We start from the raw sequence: 19,673 nt of genomic DNA on the forward strand, positions 1-19,673 counted from the left end.
ACATAAAATGAAATCTTTGACAACTTCAACTTTTCTCCATTTATCATGATGTTGCTTATTGGTCCCATTGTGAGGATTTTTGTTTTCTTTATGTTGAGGTGTAATCCATACTGAAGGCTAGAGTCTCTGATCTTCATCAGTAAGTACTTCAAGTCTTCTTCACTTTCAGCAAGCAAGATTATGTTATCTACACATCACAGCTTGTTAATGTGTCTTCCTCCAATCCTGATGCTGCATTCTTCTTCATATGGTCCAGCATCTTGGATTATTTGCTCAACATATACATTAAATAAGTGTGGTGAAAAGATACAACCCTGACACACACGCTTCCTGATTTTAAGCCATGCAATAACCTTTTGTTCTGTTCAAATGCTTGCCTTGTGGTCTATGTACAAGTTCCACATGAGCAAAATTAAATGTTCTGCAATTCCCATTCTTCTCAGTGTTATCCATAATTTGTTATGATCCATACAGTCAAATTTCTTTACATAGTCAATGAAATGCAGGTAAACAACTTTCTAGTATTCTCTGCTTTTAGCCGAGACCCATCAGAAATTGGCAGCGCTATCCCTCATTCCACGTCCTCTTCTGAATCCAGCTTTGAATTTCTGTCAATACCTTGTCTATGTACTGCTGTAAACTGTTTTTGAATTATTTTTAGCAAAATTTTACTTGCATGTGATGTTGTTGTTGTTGTTGTTATGTGCTGTCGAGTCGGCCCCAACTCATAGCGACCCCTCCTTGGGTTTCCGAGGCAGTATCACTACGGAAGTAGGATTGCCCAACCTTCCTTCCGAGGAGTGGCTGGTGGGTTTGAACCTCCAACTGATATATTCAATACTTTCCATATTCTATTGGCTCATTTCTCTTTGGAATGGCTCTTTTGCTGCTGGTTGTCCAGGTAACTGTCTTCCAAATTTCTTGGCATAAATGAATGAGCACTTCCAGCATTGCATCCATTTTTTGAAACATCTTAATGGATATTCCATCAATTTCTGAAGCCTTGTTTTTTGCCAGTTCCTTCAGCGCAACTTGGGCATCTTCCTTCAATGCCAGAGGGTCTTGACCATATGTCACCTCCTGAATTGGTTGTACCAATTCTTGGTACACTGACTCTGTCTATTCATTCCATCTTCGTTTGATGCTTCCTGCATCATTGAATGTTTTGCTCATCGAATCCTTCAGTAGTGCACCTTGAGGTTTGATTTTTTTCTTCAGGTCTTATAGCTTGAGAAATGCCAGCCAAACATGTTCTTCCCTTTTGGTTTTCTAATTTCAAGTCTTTGCATATTGTCTTCTCAAGCTGCCCTTGGAAACCTTCTGTTCAGCCCTTTTCTTTCATCCTTTCTTCCATTTGTTTTAGCTACTCTCTATTTAAGAGCAATTTCAGAGTCTCTTCTGATATCCATTTTGGTCTTTTCTTTCTTTCCTGTATTTTTAATGACCTTTTGCTTTCTTCATGTCTCATGTTCTTGTTGTCATCCCACGACTCATCTAGTCTTCAGTCATTGGTGTTCAGTGCATCAAATCTATTCACTATATGGTCTCTAAATCCAGGTAGGATATATTCAAGGTCATATTTTTTGCTTTCATGGACTTGTTTTAATTTTCTTAGCTTCAGCTTAGGAGCTGTGGTAGCATAGTGCCTAAGGCATTTGACTGCTAACCAGAAGGCTGGAGGTTCAAACCCACCAGCCACTCCTTGGAAGGAAGGTTGGGCAATCTATTTCTGTAGTGATACTGCCTCGGAAACCCAAGGAGGGGTTGCTGTAAGTTGGGTCTGACTCAACAGCATGTAACAACAACAACAACAGCTTCAACTTGAATTTTCAGAGGAACAGTTGATGGTCTGTCCTGCAGTTGGCCCTGGCCTTGTTTTGACTGATGATGTTGCACTGCTTCATCATCTCTTTCCATGCTATTGTTAGGTGCTGTCAAGTGGGCTCTGACTCATAGTGACCCTGTGTACAACAGAACGAAATATTGCCCAGTCCTGTGCCAACTTTACAATCTTTGTTCTAACTGAGCCCATCATTGCAGCTACAGTGTCTTCTCTTTCCGTAGATGTGTTGTTGTTATGTGCCATAGAGTTGGACCCAAATCACAGCCACCCCTCCTTGGGTTTCTGAGGCAGTATCACTACTGAAGTAGATTGCCCCATCTTCCTTCCACGGAGTGGCTGGTGGGTTTGAACTGCCAGCCTCCTGGTTAGCAGTCAAATGCCTTAGCCACTATGCTACCAGAGCTCCCTTAGATATAGTCAGTGTGATTCCTGAATATTCCATCTGGTGATGTCCATGTGTATAGCCACTGTTTATGTGGTTGAAAAAAGGTATTTGCAATGAATAAGTTGTTGATCTTGCAAAATTCTATCATGTGATTGCTTGCATCACTTCTGTCACCAAAGCCATATTACCTAACTACCAATCCTTGTTTGTTTCCGACCTTCACATTCCAATCACCAGTAATTACCAGTTCATCTTAATTACGTGTTTGATCAGTTTTAGATTGCAGAAATTGGTAAAAATCTTCTTCCTTGTAGTCATATGGATATAATCCTATCACTGACGGCTTTGTATTTTGGAGTACATCTTGAAATATTCTTTTTGATGATGAATGTGATGCCATTCCTCTCCAGTTTGTCATTCCTGGCATAGTAGACTGTATGATTAATTCAGAAAGGCCAATACCAGTGTACTTCAGCTCACTGATGCCTAGGATATTGATCTTTATGTGCTCCATTTCATTTTTGACAACTTCCAATTTTCCTAGATTCATTCTCTGTACATTCCACATTCTGATTAATGGATGGTTGCAGCTATTTCTTCTCATTTTGAGTCATGCCCCATCAGCAAATGAGAGTCCCGAAAGCTTTACTCTCTCCACATCTTTAAGGTTGACTCTACTTTGAGGAAGCAGCTCTTCCCCAGTTGTATTTGGAGTGGCTTCCAACCTGAAGGACTCATCTTCATACATTGTTTCACCTTATTCATACGGTTTTCAGTGACCAGTTTTTCAGAAGTGGACTGCCACCCACGTCTTTTTTCCTAGTCTGTCTTAGTCTGCAAGTTCTGCTGAAACACGTCTACCATGGTCACCCTGCTGGTTTTAAAATACTTGTGGCATAACTTCCAAGCATCATAGCAACATGCCAGCCACCACAGTGCAACAAACTGACCAACAAGTAGTGGAAGGAAACTCTAGTGTAACAGAAAATGTATTCTGATTGTATTCGATTACAAAGTAAATAAGTCTGTTATGTTTATAAAAGCAGTGAAATAAGTGGATAGAAAGTTGTACCTTAGCACATTAGTTACATATTCTAGGTGTGCATTTAATTGCTATATGAAGACATAGAAATTCGACAAACTTGCTGATAGTGTAAAATTTTACCAAGTAACATGGGGTAAAGTCTCTTTAAGAGAAAAGGTCTTTGCTCTGGCAACACTTAAAATAACCTCTCATTTGGAAAATGTTTTTAAATGATCAAGAAATCTTTTATTGTTTTACTAAAAGATGAAACACTATTATAACTCCACTGAATTTGGGTTAAATATAACTAATCATAGTGCTGGAGGCTAAGTATAGTGACTTCCTTTTCAGCTGCTTTCCCTGATGGTAAGCAGCCACAGGAGTTCCAGGCAGCTTGGGATAAGAGCCTTTGCTTGATCTGCCTGGTGGAAACAGTCTGTCTTTCTGCAGGGCCCTTTATTCCAACGCAGCAAATGCTGGGTTTCCATCTAGGGTGAGTTGCTATGGAAATCAACAACTCTCATAAGCAAAAGGAAAGAAAAAATTAAAATTCCAGAACAAAGGCAGTTTGGGAGAATGTTAAAAAGGAATGAAAAGCTGGTGAAGGTAGCCAAAAGCTTTACAGAAGCAAATAAACAAAATATATTGAGTTCATGACCTTCGCTTTCCCTTCCAAGAGAAAGCCAGAGTCTGTTGGAATCGATGTGAGAAATGAAAAATGTAGGATGTTCAAAAAGCAGGTGAAAGTTCTAGCTCTGTTCTCAGTGAAAACCACAGAGGATTTTAGGCTCTAGTATTCGTCTCTCTGTCTCTCCCCTGTATATCCTTCTGTCTTTCTGTCTGAGCAGGGCTGTTAGGATATCTGTCGTTTGTGATTTTAAGAGAGAGATGGAGAATGTTGATTTTGGAGTTAGCATGAGAAATTTTAAAGTAAATGTATTTTGTCATTTGTAGAAAATAACTAAAAGTAAACTATCAGAAAATGAAGGGGAGGAAGGCAGAGCAGGGCATGCATTGTATGTGATTTTGTGCTATTTCAGGCAGTTTGGTTAAGTATCGATTTGGGGGTGGGGGAGTGTCATCATCTGCCTGTGACTTGTGTACCATAATTCCTCTGTCCCTGTCATTTTGTTTGCCCTTAACTTGCTGCTTTGAGACTCCTTCTCCCAAGCCAACAATTTGAAATGGTCTTGTTGCATTTAGTTCTAAATTTGTGGCAGATATAAAGGAAATGACTCAAAGATGATATTGGACCAGAAGATAATGTTTAATTTTCTACCCACAAAGCAGATGCTCTTGGTAACACTTAAAATGGACTGGGTTGTGCCCACAGAGCCAAGCTCTGCATGTTTGCCAAAAACAAAGGACCTCTGAATCACAGGAGACGAAGAATTCCTGAGCGCTTATTTTTTCCTTCCTGGTTCCACCACTGGCTGATGAAAATTTGAAATTGATGATTTAGAGGTGATGGCTGAATTCCTGATCATGAAATAATTCACTGAGTAAGAGGGTGTAGTGGCAAGAAGACTCACAAGGTCCACCCTTCTTGAGGAGGCAGGCAGAAGAGGAGCTGGTGAAGAATACTGAGAAGAAAGCCAGGGAAATCAGGAGAAACGAGTGAGTGCAGCCAAGGAGATGGTCCTCAGCCAAACAGAGCTGTGCAGGATGGTGCAGAACCAGAGGGGTGCAGCAGCAGCATCTACTCCAGTTAGTTTAACTTCAGAGCCAGGAACAAAGTCTATGAACCATATGGGGAGACTGCACCACTGCTGCTCTCCTGCACTGAGACCTCTCTCTTGCATAGCTGCCTCAAATTCCCCAACCATCATCACTTTGTGTCACCTACTTTGGTCATGTTGTCAGAAGGGACAGTTCCCTAGAGAAGGATATCATGCTTGGTAAGGGAGAGGGTCACTGAAAAAGGGGAAGACCCTCAACAACATGGGTTGACACTGGCTGCTACGATGGGCTCAAGTATAGCAAGGATTGTGAGGATGGTGCATGACTAGGCAGTGTTTCGTTCTCTTGTACATAGGATCACTATGGGTTGAGTTGACTCGATGGCACCTAACAACAACATCATTACTTTGGCTAGAAAAAGCACCTGTTTCTTCTGGTTGGTGCCTTCTGAGTTAAAATACAGCACAAAGGCATCTGAGTGACAGAGCCAAATTCCAGTTCTCCATCTTAGCTACAAGGGTTACTGAGAAAAAGAAGTTACTGACTTCTACCTTAGGCAGAACTCATGATGTGGGGGCATCTTCAAATGGAGGAAGGATATTCAATAGATGCTGGGTTGGTTCAAGGTTAGGAGATGTTCAGTCTTAGCTTCAGTTTTCATCTCTTCCAAGAAGCAGTTCCTCACTGACTTTCTTTCTTTTTTTAAATACATTTTATTGAAATACAATTTATGTACAGTGGAATACACAAAACTAAAGTGACATGGGTCAGTGCTTTTTTTTTTTTTTTTTTTTTCCAGTGCTCCCTCCCCTTTCCTCCCACCCCTGGTAACCAACAAGGAAAGTTTCCTTCCATATATAAACCTTTCCTTGAGTTTTTACAATAGTGAACTAATAGTATATTTGTCCTTCTGTGATTGACTTATTTCACTCAGCATAATATCCCTCCAAGTTCATCCATGTTATACAGTGTTTTTCAGATTCTATATTATTCTTCAGTGTTGCATAGTATTCCATTGTATCATCACTGACTTTCATAAACCATAATCAGGGCCCATATTCATCCAGTATACTTAAGGCATTTGACTGCTAACCAGAAGGTTGGCAATTCAAATCCACCAGCCGCTCCACAGAAGGCAGGTGAGGCAATCTGCTTTCATAAAGATTTACCACCTTGGAAACCCAAAAGGGATCACTGTGAATTGTTATTAACTCAGTGGCAGTGAGTTTGTTTCTTTTGGTTTGTATGTACCCGTAAGCATTCCAGTGATTATGTCATATCTCTTTTAAAAATATTTTGAATATCGCTTCTGTCTTTGTGGATGCTTTCAGCTCTTTTTCTGCATCCTACCCCATTTAGTCATTTGTGCTCTTGGGCTAATTTTTTAGTGTTACCTCTTCCCCTTCAAAATTCTGTAGAATAGAAGCCATGTGGTTTTTTTTTTTTTTTTTTTTTCATTTTTTCCCTTTCATTCTTTCACAGTACCTACCATCATGCATACAGTACCAGATCAATAAATATTTTCTGATTAATAACAAATAATTAGTTACCTGAATTGATTAATACTTTTCAGATGAATTTTTATAGCATTTATTTAGTACAACCATGAGTAATAAATAAAACAAAAAACAGACTTAGGCCATGTTCCAAATAATATCTACAAATACCTGTTTACTGTTAGTTTTAACAGTTAATTGAACACATTTATTAGTTGCCTACTATGTATTAGGCAGTCTTCTGAGTGCTTGGGATATGTGAGTGAAGAAGAAAAAAGAAATAGACAAAATAGATCTTTCAGAGCTTACATACATTTTGATAGACTGAGACTTATAAATTGTAAGCATGTTAGAGTTGGTCAGTAAAAATATGAAACTTTTTGCAAGATCTGGACTGTTGCTTGTTTTTACTGTCCATGAGCTAAGAATGGTTCAGAAGATCAAAATAATATCTTGTATCATGCAAAAATTATCTGTAATTTAAACTAATAGAACATTTTGCAGTGATGGAAATGTTCTATTTGTGCTGTCCAAGATGGGAGCCCTCAGCCACATTGACTGTTGAGCACTTAAAATGTGCCTAAGGAGCTCTGGTGGCATAATGCCTAAGGCACTTGACTGCTAACCAGAAGGCTGGCGGTTCAAACCCACCAGCCAGCTGCTCCTTGGAAAGAAGGTTTGGTCAATCTACTTCCATAGAGATACCACCTTGGAAACCCAAGGAGAAGTCTCTATGACTCGGAGAGGACTCAACGGTACATAACAACAACAACAACAACAACGTCACCAAGCTCTGGTGGCATAGTATCTAAGGCATTTGACTGCTAACCAGAAGTCTGGCTGTTCAAACCCATCACCCACTCCTCGGAAGGAAGGTTGGGCAATCTACTTCTACAGTGATACCTCCTTGGAAACCCAAGGAGTAGGGGTTGATATGAGTCGGATCTGAATCAATGGCAGTGAGCTTGGTTTTGTTTTTTCCTTTTTCCAGTTAATGTCAACAAGGGGCTCATTTTTTCATTTTAGTGAATTTAAACTTAATTGTAGCTGCCCTATGTGGCTAGAGGCCACTCTATTATGAGGCACTATCTCTACGGAAGTAGATTGCCCAATCTTCCTTCCAAGGAGTGGCTGGTGGGTTTGAACTGCCAGCCTTCTGGTTAGCAGTCAGATACCTTAGGCAGTATGCCACCAGAGCTCCCAGTAAAGCATTAAGAGATAATTATTTCAGTCTGGCATTCATTTATTTTACAAATTTTGTTAAAGACCTGCTGATTTTAGATGCTAGACTAGACCTTAAGATTATAAAAAGGAATTTTACCAAAGGAGATGCCTACTCCTGAGGGGCTGCAAGGCCACACTAGATACCATAAGACAGTGATAGTGCATGATCTGGACTATCCATTTTCAGGCATGATGGCCTCCACTCAGGGCTCTAGCTTTGCTAGTCTTTATCCAATGCAAGCAATCTCACCTCAGGGAGTTGTAGCTCTGCCTGCACCTCTTTGCCTGGCTGGTTCGTGTGTTTCCTTCTGACCTAAACTGAAAAGACACTTCCTGGAAAAGACCTCTTTTCCTTTGGGGAAAATAATTATCCTTTTGTATTTATTTGTCTTAATAACTAAAACTGAACTCTCAATGACAAGGGGTTGTGTCCTCTTTGAGCATCATTGTGTGTCCACAGAGTAGGCCTGTACTAGACACTGACAGAAATGGAAATGAAAAGAAAAGCAGTGTCAGTGTATACAGAAGTTAAGATGAGGGGCTTCTAACTCTATTTGCAGAGGGTTTGGGAACAGGTTCTTGAGTAAACTTTAACTGAGACAGTTAAACAATGAATAGGAAATAGCAAAATGAAAGTAACATTGTAGACAGTTATTTCCTACAAAGACAAGGAGATGTAATGGAATAGAAAAAGTTTGGAACAGTTTCCAGAGACCTCTGGGAAGTATGTGAGGTAAACAGGGCCTGGTCATGGAGGGCTTTAAAAAGAAACAAACAAACAAACAAACAAACTGACTGCCATTGAGTTCGCTCCAGCTCATAGTGACCCCTCGGGTTTCTGAGGCGATATCACTATGGAAGTAGATTGCCCAACCTGCCTTCTGAGGAGTGACTGGTGGGTTTGAACTGCCAGCCTTCTGGTTAGCAGTCGAATGCCTTAGGCATTACTCCACCAGAGCTCCCTGTGGAGGGTCTTGGGGGCCATAAATTGTATCAGTATATGTTGTTTGTTGTGAGTTGCCTTCAAGTCAATTCGCACTCTTGGAAGCCTGATGTGTGCAGAGCAGAACTGCTCCACAGGGTTTTCAAGGCTCTGATCTTTCTGAAGCAGATCACCAGGCCTATCTTCCCAGGCACCTCTGGGTGGATTTGAACCACAGTCTTTCAGCTAGTAGTTGAGCACTTAATCGTTTGTACCACCCAGGTATTCCATAGCATAGGTTAGATGTTGACAAACCTTTTCTTTAAATGGCCAGGAGTAAATATTTTAGCTTTGTGGGCTGTGGTACTTCAGTTTGTATGTCAGCTTGGCTGGGCCTGGCTGAGTGGCTGGGCAGCTGGATATAGTATTCTCCATGATGGGAGTGGTAATCAACTCCATGGTGTGATCTACTGGGAGCAGCTGAGTAGCTGCCTTTGGGATGTGGTCTGCTTCCACAGAATATAAGGAGAAGCCTTGGGGAATGATCTCTAGCTTATGGCACGCTTGGACTCTGCATGTAGCGGTGTCGTTGTTCAACTGCCTGCCATGCTCTGCCGACCTTGGGACTTAGATTGGACTTGAATGAATGCCCTGCTGTGTGTTTTGGTAACATCAGGACTGTACCTTTTTATTTGTCAACCTTGGGTTTGTCAGCCTCAGCAACTAGCAGCTGTCTGAGTGAAGAAACGCCTCTAGCTCCAGTGGGCCGGGAGCAGGAGGCAGAGCTGGACCCCATGGTTGAGGGGCTTTCACCCAGTCCCTAGGGCTTGGCACTTTGAACTTGGACTTAAAGCCTCCAAATGACAAGAGTAAATTCCTGTTTGTTAAGGCCATCCCATTTGTGGTTTATTCTTATCAGAGCAGTACTCGGTCACCAGAATATGGGCCAAAAGGTCTCTTGCAACTATTGAACTCCTGGTCTCTAATGCAACTGCTGAACTACTCTTGTAGTGCAAAAACAGCCATTAAAAATTAAAAAATATAAACCTGTTGTCGCTGAGTCGGTTCTAACTCATAGTGACCCTATAGGATAGAGTTGAATTGCCCCCATAGGGTTTCCAAGGCTGTAATATTTATGGAAGCAGACTGTCACATCCTTTTCCCATGGAGTGGTTGGTGGGTTCAAACTGCCAACCTTTTGGTTGACAACAGAGCACTTAACCACTGTGCCATCAGTTCTCCCCCTAAAACAGCCATAGACCATATATCAATATTGAACACTGTGCCAGTGTTCAATAAAAAATTTTTTTTATGGACAATGAAATTCAAAATTCAGAAAATTCTCACATGATACAAGATATTATTTTGATCTTTTCAGCCATACTTAGCTCATGGACCATAAAAGCAAGCAATAGTCTAGATGTGGCCCCCAGGCCAGGCTGTAGTTGCCAGCCCCTGCTGTAGGTGATTGGGGAGGGGCGATTTAAAGGATTTGGAGGAAGACAGGAAGTGGTCCAATCAGAATTTTATATAGCTCCCTCTGGCTTCAATGTGGCGGGTTGATTTTAGAGGTTGAGTCTGAAGACACTGGCAGTTTTGTTAGGTGGCTGAGTAATAGTTTGGATAGATGGTGAGGGCCTGAAATAGAACAATGCTAACAAAGATGGAGGGTGGGGAGAACTGTATTTGAGACATATTTTGAAATCAAAATCAGTAGAACTTGATGATGGATGTGCAGGGAAGGGAGTAAAAGAGTGGTGCTCTGCCTTCAGTTTAGTAATTAAGGGCCTCAGTTTAGCAGGATTCTTAAGCTCTCACTGACCAGCAAAGAAGCATAGTGTTATCTCAATGCATATGAGGTCTTGAGGCCATTATTTATATGATCTTCCTTTTATCTGGAAAATAAAGATCGTATTAGTAAACAAAGTGCTTCACTTTGTTATCACATTCCTCCCCTGGTTGTCATTTAGTGATGTTTGTTATTGAATGGATGATCTAATTCTAAGTGGTTACTCTATAAAAAATGATACCCTAGTGGTTTGAAGAATTACCTAACTGTTGATGTTTTCCTATCACACCCATAGAAATAGCAAAATAATTTCTTTCAAAGTATATACAGTAAAACCTGTGAAAGCTGGAACCTTTGTAAGGCAGAAACCTGTCAGAGAAGGAAAACTCAAATGCTTTCCACCAAAATGAGTGATAGAAAAGTGGTAAGACAGAATCCTGTGAAGAAAACATGTGAGATCAGGAAAAATAAGGTAGTTTCAGGCTTCCTGTATTATCTTGTTGTTGTTGTTGTTGTTATGTGTCCTCGAGTCAGACCTGACTCATAGCAACCCCTCCTTGAGTTTCCCAGGTTGTATCACCATGGAAGTAGATTGCCCAAATTCCTTCTGAGGAGTGACTGGTGGGTTTGAACTTTCAGTCTTCTGCTGTGTAGTCAAGTGCCTTAGGCACTGTGCTACCAGCGCTGAAGAAATTTAAGTAGTACAGTCTAGGACGTTGATTATGGTAGAAACCCTCTTTCTGTTTACTCATGAATGCTTTAACTTTTTTTTCCCTGAATCTCAGTTGCCTTAGCCCTTCAGCAAACAGTGAGGAGAGGGCAGAAACCATGTCATCCCAATTGTTAGTAAATGTTGCATTACCATAAAAATACATAAATCATCAATGCAGCCCTAGAAAAGCCACCCTCCCACTTGCCTTGTTCTGGAGGATTTCTGCTATGTGAACATTAATGAAAGCTGAGTTAATTTATGATATAACTTAGTACACCACCCTGGGACAAGGAAGACCAAGTTAACTACAAAAGGATGTGTGGGAGTATATCCTGCAAGTCTGCATAAAAGTAACCCTGATAAGAAAGGAGTGAATTAACTGTGTTTTGTAATATCATATTCTTGATTTTCATGTTGATTCCCCCCACTCCTCTTGGTGTTAGTTTTCTCCTCTGATAGTATGAAGTAACCAGGTACATGGGTGGTGTAACCAAAGGGTTGTTGGTTTACATCCACCCAGAGACACTTTGGAAGAAAGGCCTGGTGGTCTTTTTTTTTTTTTAACCAGCCATTGAAAAACCTGTGGAGCGCAGTTCTTTGATATACATGGGGTCACCAGGCGTTAGAATCAACTTTGAAGGCATCTGGTTTTACTGGAGCCGGGCTAAGGTTCTGCAGCATTTCTTTCTTTCTTTGTAAGTTTTTGAGAGATTTTTTTGGTGCATATCTATTATACTTAGATCTGAGATCCTTTAGCTATTGTCTATGGCCACCTAGTTAAGAAATTTATGATGTCAGTATGTAGAAACATGGGTGAGACAATAACTGACTAACCCAAATTTCAAGTATTAAAAAACCAAAACTAAATCAAACTCACTGCCCTCAAGTCAAATCCAACTCATAGCAACTCCTCCTTGGGTTTCCAAGGTGGTATGGAAGTAGATTGCCCCATCATCCTTCTGAGGAGTGGCTGGTGGGTTTGAACTACCAGCCTTCTGGTTAGCAGTCAAATGTCTTGAGAAACATGATTAGCAAATTACCAAAGTGGGGGTTCTTGAACCAAAAGAAATTCTCCTCTATAGAGTTGCCCTAGTTTAGGGTTGAACTTTGGGTACAAAGGTATTAATGATATGTCTCACCTTTTTTGTTTTATGCCTTTTCTCCACTCCACCTCTCTTCTTTGTGCCTTGACCCTGTCATCATCTGACACATATCTGTGAATGTTTTCAAGTATAATAATGGTTGAAATAATAGTAATAGCAGTAGGCAGTGAAGGAGCTCTGGTGGCATAGTAGTTAAAGCATTTGGCTGCTAACTGAAAGGTTGGTGGTTTGAACCTACCAGCTGCTCCACAGGGGAAAGATGTGGCAGTCTGCTTCCATGGAGATTGATAGCCTTGGAAACTATGGAGTATTTCTACTCTTTCCTTAAAAGAAAAAAAGCGACCAAACTTACTTCCATTGAGTCAGGTCCAACTCATAGCAACATCTCCTTGGGTTTCCAAGGTGGTATCACTATGGAAGTAGATCACCCAGTCTTCCTTCTGAGGAGTGGCTGGTGCCTTTGAACCATCAGCCTTCTGTTTAGCAGTCAGATGCCTTAGGCACTATGCTACCAGAGCTCCTTCTGTCCTAAAAGGTTACTATGAATTGGAATTGACTTGATGGCAATGGGTTTGGGTCTTTTTAAGTGTTTATGTATTGCTTATCTGTCAGACATTATGCTAAGTGTACCCAGCTGTATTATCTTACTTAATCTTATCAGTAACCCTGTGAGATATATATTGTTATAATCCCCAGTTTACAGAGAAGATAAGTAACTTCAAGGATACATGGCTAGTACTTGGTGGGGCTGACATCCAAACCTAGAGTATGACTTACAGTAGAACTCTAGAGTTTGTAACTCTGGATAGTACCACAAGCCCAATCCTGACACTCCTCCTGTCACCCTCAAACCTCCTTACTCAAGGGCTACTCACTAAGCCCCACCTGTCTCCCTTTAGCCAGCTTTGTGAGTGGTCACTCCACTGAGCCAAACTCCAGACCTTCCATCAACATGAGCCACCTTGATCATCTTGTAATTCTTGGCCATTCCTTGCCCTGCCTCTCTACCCTGTTAGGCCTTTCAGGTGTAAGACAGCCCGGAGTTTATAGCAAGTAGTGCCTATGAGTGGTCATGTCCCTGGGCACCATCTACTCCCTTCATACCTAAGCAGAAAGGGTTTATTGGAGCAGGATACACTTCTTAGTTGTTTTTAGTTCTAGAATTGAAGTTCTTTTTTTCTACTGTCATCTCTTTTTTGGACTATTACACAGACCTCTTTGCATGCTCAGTTTCTAGTCTTACCTCTCCCCAATCCATTCTTCACCCAGAATCAGATGTTTCTATAACATAAATTTTACTTTCATTTTCTTTCTTTAAAACCTTTCTTCCATTGTCCTTAAAATAGAAAATAAACTTTTTAGGTTGCTTATAAGGCCTTAAGGGATTGGCCCTACCTGCCCCTCTTGCCTTGTCTTTCACTGGGCCTCATAGCCATCCCACTCTACATCCATGTCTACAAATCCATTTCAGTTTTGAGCATGGCTTTTTCTTGCCTTTAGGTCTTTGCACAAGCTATTCCATAACTACCTTTTTTTTTTTTTTTTTTGTGACTGCACCAAACTTCCCATATAAAACCCACTGCCATTGAATTGATTCTTGTTCGTAGTGACCCTTTAGGACAGAGTAGAACTGCCCCATAGATTTTCCAAGGCTGCACATATGAAGTACACTACCTCATCTTTCTCCTGTAGAGCAGCTAATGGGTTCAAACTGCCAACCTTGTGTTTGGCAGCTGAATTCTTTAACCTCTACACCACCAGAGGTCCTTCCCATAGGCATAGTGTTTACTCACTTGTCTTCTTCACTGTAGTTGTGCACCAAACCAAAAAACCAAACTCACTGCCATTGAGTCATTTCCAACTCATAGTGACCCCTATTGGATTTATGATGCAGTAAATCTTTATGGAAGTAAATTGCCCTGTCTTCCTTCCACGGAACTGCTGGTAGGTTTGAACTGCCAACCTCCTGGTTAGCAGTCACATGCCTTAGGCACTGCACCCCTAGAGCTCCTTGTAGTTGTTCACAATTCTAGGCATAGAGTAAGGGCTCAATAAATGTCTATTGCATGAATAAATAAAAATCATGCATTCTATTTTAATTTTTCAACATGGATTGGGACCTGTCCATTTATCAAATTCATTACCTGTTTTTGCCATTGTTACTAAGTTGACTTCATCTATATTTTCAAGCTTATTCTTTTTTTTCTTTTTCTAATCTTCTCTTTTCTACTCTTTGGATCCTCCCATATACAGATTTTTTCTTTTCTTAATTACTATTTTTCAGTCTAGTCTTCATGATTACCAGCACAAAACGTCTACGTTGCTCTGCTCCTATTGACCAGGACTGTGGAAGGATATAGCTGCTAGTCTTACAGCTTGCAATGTCCCTTCTATAGCAGCCTGTTTAATGGTTAAACATTTGGCTGTGTTTGCTGGCAACATTGGGAAGAATAAAAGAGTATTGTGTTTGGTGCACATTGTCTTAAAGGGACAGACTTGTTCTTTCTGTTACTTGCTGGTGTGAGCAGGGAAGAATGAAGAAGAATAGTCGTTTGTGATAGACGATGTTTTTAAAAAAAAACATGAAATCATGTCAAGTAAAAAGGGGTCTCTAAGGAGAAATTTATTTTTCTAGTTGAAATGATTCATGTTAGATATAGATCTGAATTTTCTTAGTAGATCCGATTTTTTACCTACTATCACAATAATGTGGCACAGTACGTAAGGCATTTCACTGCTATCCAGAAGGCTGGCAGTTCAAGCCCACCAACCAGTCCTCGGAAGGAAAGTTGGGAAATCTACTTCCATAGAGAAACTGCCTCAGAAACCCAAGGGGGGGGGGTCACTATAAGTCGAATCGACTCGATGGCAGTGAGTTTGGTTTGGTTTTGATCACAATAATCCATGAGGTTCACTAGTACAATTCTCATCTTCCGTGAAAGAGGCTTGGGTTTGATTCCTAGCCAGTATACTTCATGTGCAGCCAACACCCATCTGTCATTGAAGGCTTTTGTGTTGATGTGATACTGAACAGGGGAGCTCTGGTAGCATAGTGCCTAAGGCAGTTGACTGCTAACCAGAAGGCTGGCGGTTCAAACCCACCAGCCACTACTCAGAAGGAAGGTTGGACAAACTACTTCAGTAGTGATACTCCCTCGGAAACCCAAGGAGGGGTCTCTAGGGTCAGGTCCGACTCAACAGTACATAACAACAACAACAACAGGTTTCAGCAGAGCATTCAGACTAAGATGGGCTAGGAAGAAAATCCTGGTGATCTACTTCCAAAAATCAGCCATTGAAAACCCACTGGATCACAATAGTTCAATTGCAGCCAAACTTGGGATTGGTGCAGGACTGGACAGCAATTCATTCTGTTGGGCATGAAGTTGCCATGAGTTGAGGGCAATTCAATGGCAGCTAATAGCATCACAATTATAACAGAATCACTGTTAAGATTTCCCAATTAATAGCAGTTTTGTTGTTGCTATTCTTTTTCCTTATCCCAGAAGTTACACTGAAGGTCCACATCAGTGATGCCAGCACCCATCAGCCGATTACAGATGCGCTCATTGAGGTTTTCACCAACCAGGTCTCCATCGCCTCTGGCACCTCAGGGACAGACGGCGTTGCCTTCATCAAATTCCAGTACAAACTGGGCAGTCAGCTGATCGTCACCGCCACGAAGCATGCCTACGTGCCAAACTCTGCCCCATGGAAGCCAATCCGATTACCTGGTAAGCAATTCTTAATTTTCCTCTAAATTAGAACTTACAGTATAGGCTACTGATAAGTCAGACACAGAAACCATTTGAAAGTGAAAGTCAGACAATCAGTAAGATATTTCTGTTGATTATCTGCTCTACCATTTGGGGTTCCTTATGTGAAGGAAGGGAGCTCTGGTGGCGTAGAGCCTAAGGCACTTGACTGCTAACCAGAAGGCTGGCGGTTCAAACCCACCAGCCACTCCTCGGAAGGAAGATTGGGCAATCTACTTCCATAGTGATAATGCCTTGGAAACCCAAGGAGGGGTCGCTGTGAGTTAGATCTAACTTGAGGGCAGTGAGTTTGGTTTTTTTTTGTTTTGGTATGTGAAGGAAAGGTGAGATCAAAATATGAACCGTACTTGAGGCTCTACCTTAGCACATGCACACAGCAGAATTAACAGCTTTAGAATTTCTGCTCATTTCCCCAACTTTCTGTCTTCTACTTACTGACCATTACCAGGAGGGGGGATTTGGACAGTGTCTTCATTCTCCTCATGTGCTCTCTTCCTTGCTGTCACATCCCATCCATCCATCATGTAGCCTGAGAGCAGGAATACCTGAAAAGGTGGGAATTGATTGCAAGATTGTTTTTTCCTCTTTTCCCTGTTTTTATGTTTCACCATTTCAAAGCATCTTGTCTATACAAGGTACAAGGATGGTACCTGACACAGATTCAGCTTGAGATGGGGTAGATGGGGAGCAGCAGACAGTCCCCCTTCTTTCCCCTCATCTTAGGCTCTACCTGATGACCGAACCTCATTATATTTCAGCACTGGCACTAGGTGAGTGATGAGGCTGGGGCAGAGAGTTGGAGGGAGTTGCCACTGGGGAACTGGAGAAAGTATGGGCTTTAGAACCTGGCTGACCTGGGTGTTAGTTGGCCCCCAGTCTATGATGGAACCCCTCTAGCTGCCATGCTAGTCTCTGCAAAATGAAACTGATGCTACCTCAGAGTAGTTCTGATTACAAATTACCTATCATATGAAAACTACCTTACAGTGCCTGGAACACAGTAGGTATTCAATAAAAACAAACAGAAAGTTGTTGTTGACTTATGGTGATCCCATGTGTGTCAGAGTAGAACTGTGCTCCCACAGGATTTTCAGTGACTGATTTTTCAGCAATAGAATGTCAAGCCTTTCTTCTGAGGTGCCTCTGGACAGATCCAAACTGCCAAATTTTTGGTTAGTAGTTGAACATTTAATCATTTGCTCTACCTAGGGCCTTGTACCTAGCACAGTGACTACAGAATAGCAATGTCAGTGTTGCTTTCTGACCCACAGCACAGCCAGACACACTCCTCAAGGTATTTGCTGCTTCTAGGACATGTGGGAGCTAAGCGTGGCTGTACCTGAAACGTGTTTTCTCTCTCTTACAAGCCCTCAGCATTCACCTTAATTCACAAAATCATCTTTAGCTCTGTGTACATTTATTAAATACCTACTGCATACCAGGTGCTGACTTGAGCACTAAGAATACAGATCTAAAGACACAGAATTTTCCAGGGAGTTTATAGGTCAGTGATGAAGTCACGTACAGAAGTAAGCTCAGTCTAATGGGATAAGTGCTCTGATAGACTTATGGATAAATGGATGAATGGATGGATGGATGGATGGGACACTAGGGGAAGAAAGTTTAACTCGCCTAGGTGAGTGAATGAAAGCTTCCTGGAGGAGACTAAGTGGGAACTGAGTCTTGAGGATGAACAGATATTAGCATCAGAAGATACTTGAAAAACTACACAGATTCTAGGATTTTACCTTTCAATCTGGGGAAGTTGTCTGAAGAATCTGTATTTTAACAATTAGCCTCTCCATCCCCCCCACAGGTATTTATGAGTAAAAGTGTTCATTAAAGTTTGAGACCACTGCTTTGTGAGCATATGGAAAGGGGAATTGATACAGACACAACTGAGGAGATCATTTAGGAAAATAATAGAGAAAAGAGAACATACTTCAAAAATACTTAGCAGGCAAAATCAGAAAGCATTGGGCGAATGTGTGGGGAAAAGGTAAGGGAGAAGAAGAAATATCAGTTGCATCAGAGTGTTCTGGCTGGCGATAGAGTGGATAGTACTTCCAGGGTCAGTGATGGGGCTAGATGACCTGCCATACCACCATTCTCTAACGTTGATGCAAGTAACACAGTAGGTTAAAGGAGCAGATCACCAGGTCTTTCTTTTATAGAGCCACTGGTGGGTTCAAACTGCCCACCTTTCAGTTATCAGCCAAGTGTTTAACCATTGTGCAACCAGGGCTCCTTCTCCATAGTATTGAAAACCAAACCAAAAATCAAACCCACTGCCATTGAGTCAATTTCTGACTCATAGCAGCCCCCACTAGGTTTGAAAGGCTGGAAATTTTTACAGAAGTAGAGTGCCTCATCTTCCTCCCACAGAGCAGATGGTGGGTTTAAACCACCGGCCTTCTGGTTAGCAGCCACAGTCTTACCCACTACACCACCAGAGTTCCTTACAATAGGGGACTGTGTGCCCTCCCGTTCCTAAGTTTTAGGCTTAGGCAAAGATGGATAAAAGTGGTTAATGGAGGTAGGGAAATGGGAGGAAAGGATTAGGTGTTGAGGTTATAGATGATGTTGAACTTAGTTTAGTGTCTATTGGGTTTGAGTTATCTCTGGGCCATTATGTAAGAATATTTAGCTTGTAGTTTGGAGCACATACGGAGCCCAAGAGAGAGGTCTAGGCAAGAGGTTTAATTTTGGAATCATCAACAGTGTTGAAGTAAGAATCAAAACCATGAGCTCACTCAGAGAGCAGAGAATAGTAGGCCTGGAAGAGAGCCCTAGAAAGGCCAACAGAATAGGAAAAACAAAACCAAACCTGTTGCCATCAAGTCAATTTCTACTCATAGTGATCCTATGGGACTGCCCCATCTCTTCAAGGCTATAATCTTTATGGAAACAGACTGCCACATCTTTCTCCCAAAGAATAGCTGGTGAGTGTTTGAACTGCTAACCTTTCATTTAGCAACTAACCATGCCACCTGGACTCTACAAAATAGGGAAGATAATCTTTATTAGACTACATGCAGAGAAAATGTTTGACTTCGTTCTTTTCCTCACTGGAAACAACCTAAGGGAGGGTTAGACAGTATTCGGACACCACAATTGCACATGTCCTAGAAGAACAGCAGCACAAAGTACTTTAATTTTATTCTTTGTGACTCTGAACATCATCACTTGAGTAAAAGCAACCATTTCCATGATACCTGTTTTCTTAGATGAGTGCAATAATGGGAACAACATAGTTTAACAACATAGTTTTTAAAGAGTTTGTGACTCAGAGTAAAGACACCTAGGCATCAGGCCTGCTTGTCACCATCTGCCCTGCATGTGGGGACCCATCACAGCTTTCTGAGCCTGAGATTCTTGTTTCTAAATTAAAAGAATTAGCCTAAATAATTTTCATGGACCCTCCTCTTGATTACTTGACTCTATTTGCCTTGTCAATATAATAAAGATATTCTTAACTAGAATCTAACAAACTGGTACCAAATATTGGATTGGTCTGTTGTGAAAAGTGCAAAGTAAACTATTGTTTTCTTTTTTAAGCAGGTAGTTACAATCTTTTATTTAGTAAAAGACTGTGCCAGTCCGCTATTTCATTAAAAAGTGATTTCATGGAATAGGTTTGGTTCTAGGTTTAAAGAATAGGAATCTCAAGGGGACTTCTCTCCTAATCCAGTTTGTCTGGCTTTTTTTTTTTTTTTTTT

The 19,673-nt window shown here is 41.2% G+C and overlaps 1 protein-coding gene across 1 annotated transcript in view; it reads left to right on the forward strand.

Moving 5' to 3' along the window:
• Positions 1-19,673, forward strand: part of FAM171A1 (family with sequence similarity 171 member A1) — a 238,384-nt gene that overhangs the window by 122,375 nt on the left and 96,336 nt on the right. The window contains exon 2 of the mRNA XM_007956728.2: positions 15,685-15,912. Coding sequence (XP_007954919.1) covers positions 15,685-15,912 — 228 coding nt within the window. The remainder of the gene's footprint in view (positions 1-15,684; positions 15,913-19,673) is intronic.

This window comes from Orycteropus afer, unplaced genomic scaffold (genome assembly GCF_000298275.1).
Source record: "Orycteropus afer afer isolate SDZICR_OR568_19922 unplaced genomic scaffold, OryAfe1.0 scaffold00655, whole genome shotgun sequence".
Taxonomy (NCBI): domain Eukaryota; kingdom Metazoa; phylum Chordata; class Mammalia; order Tubulidentata; family Orycteropodidae; genus Orycteropus; species Orycteropus afer.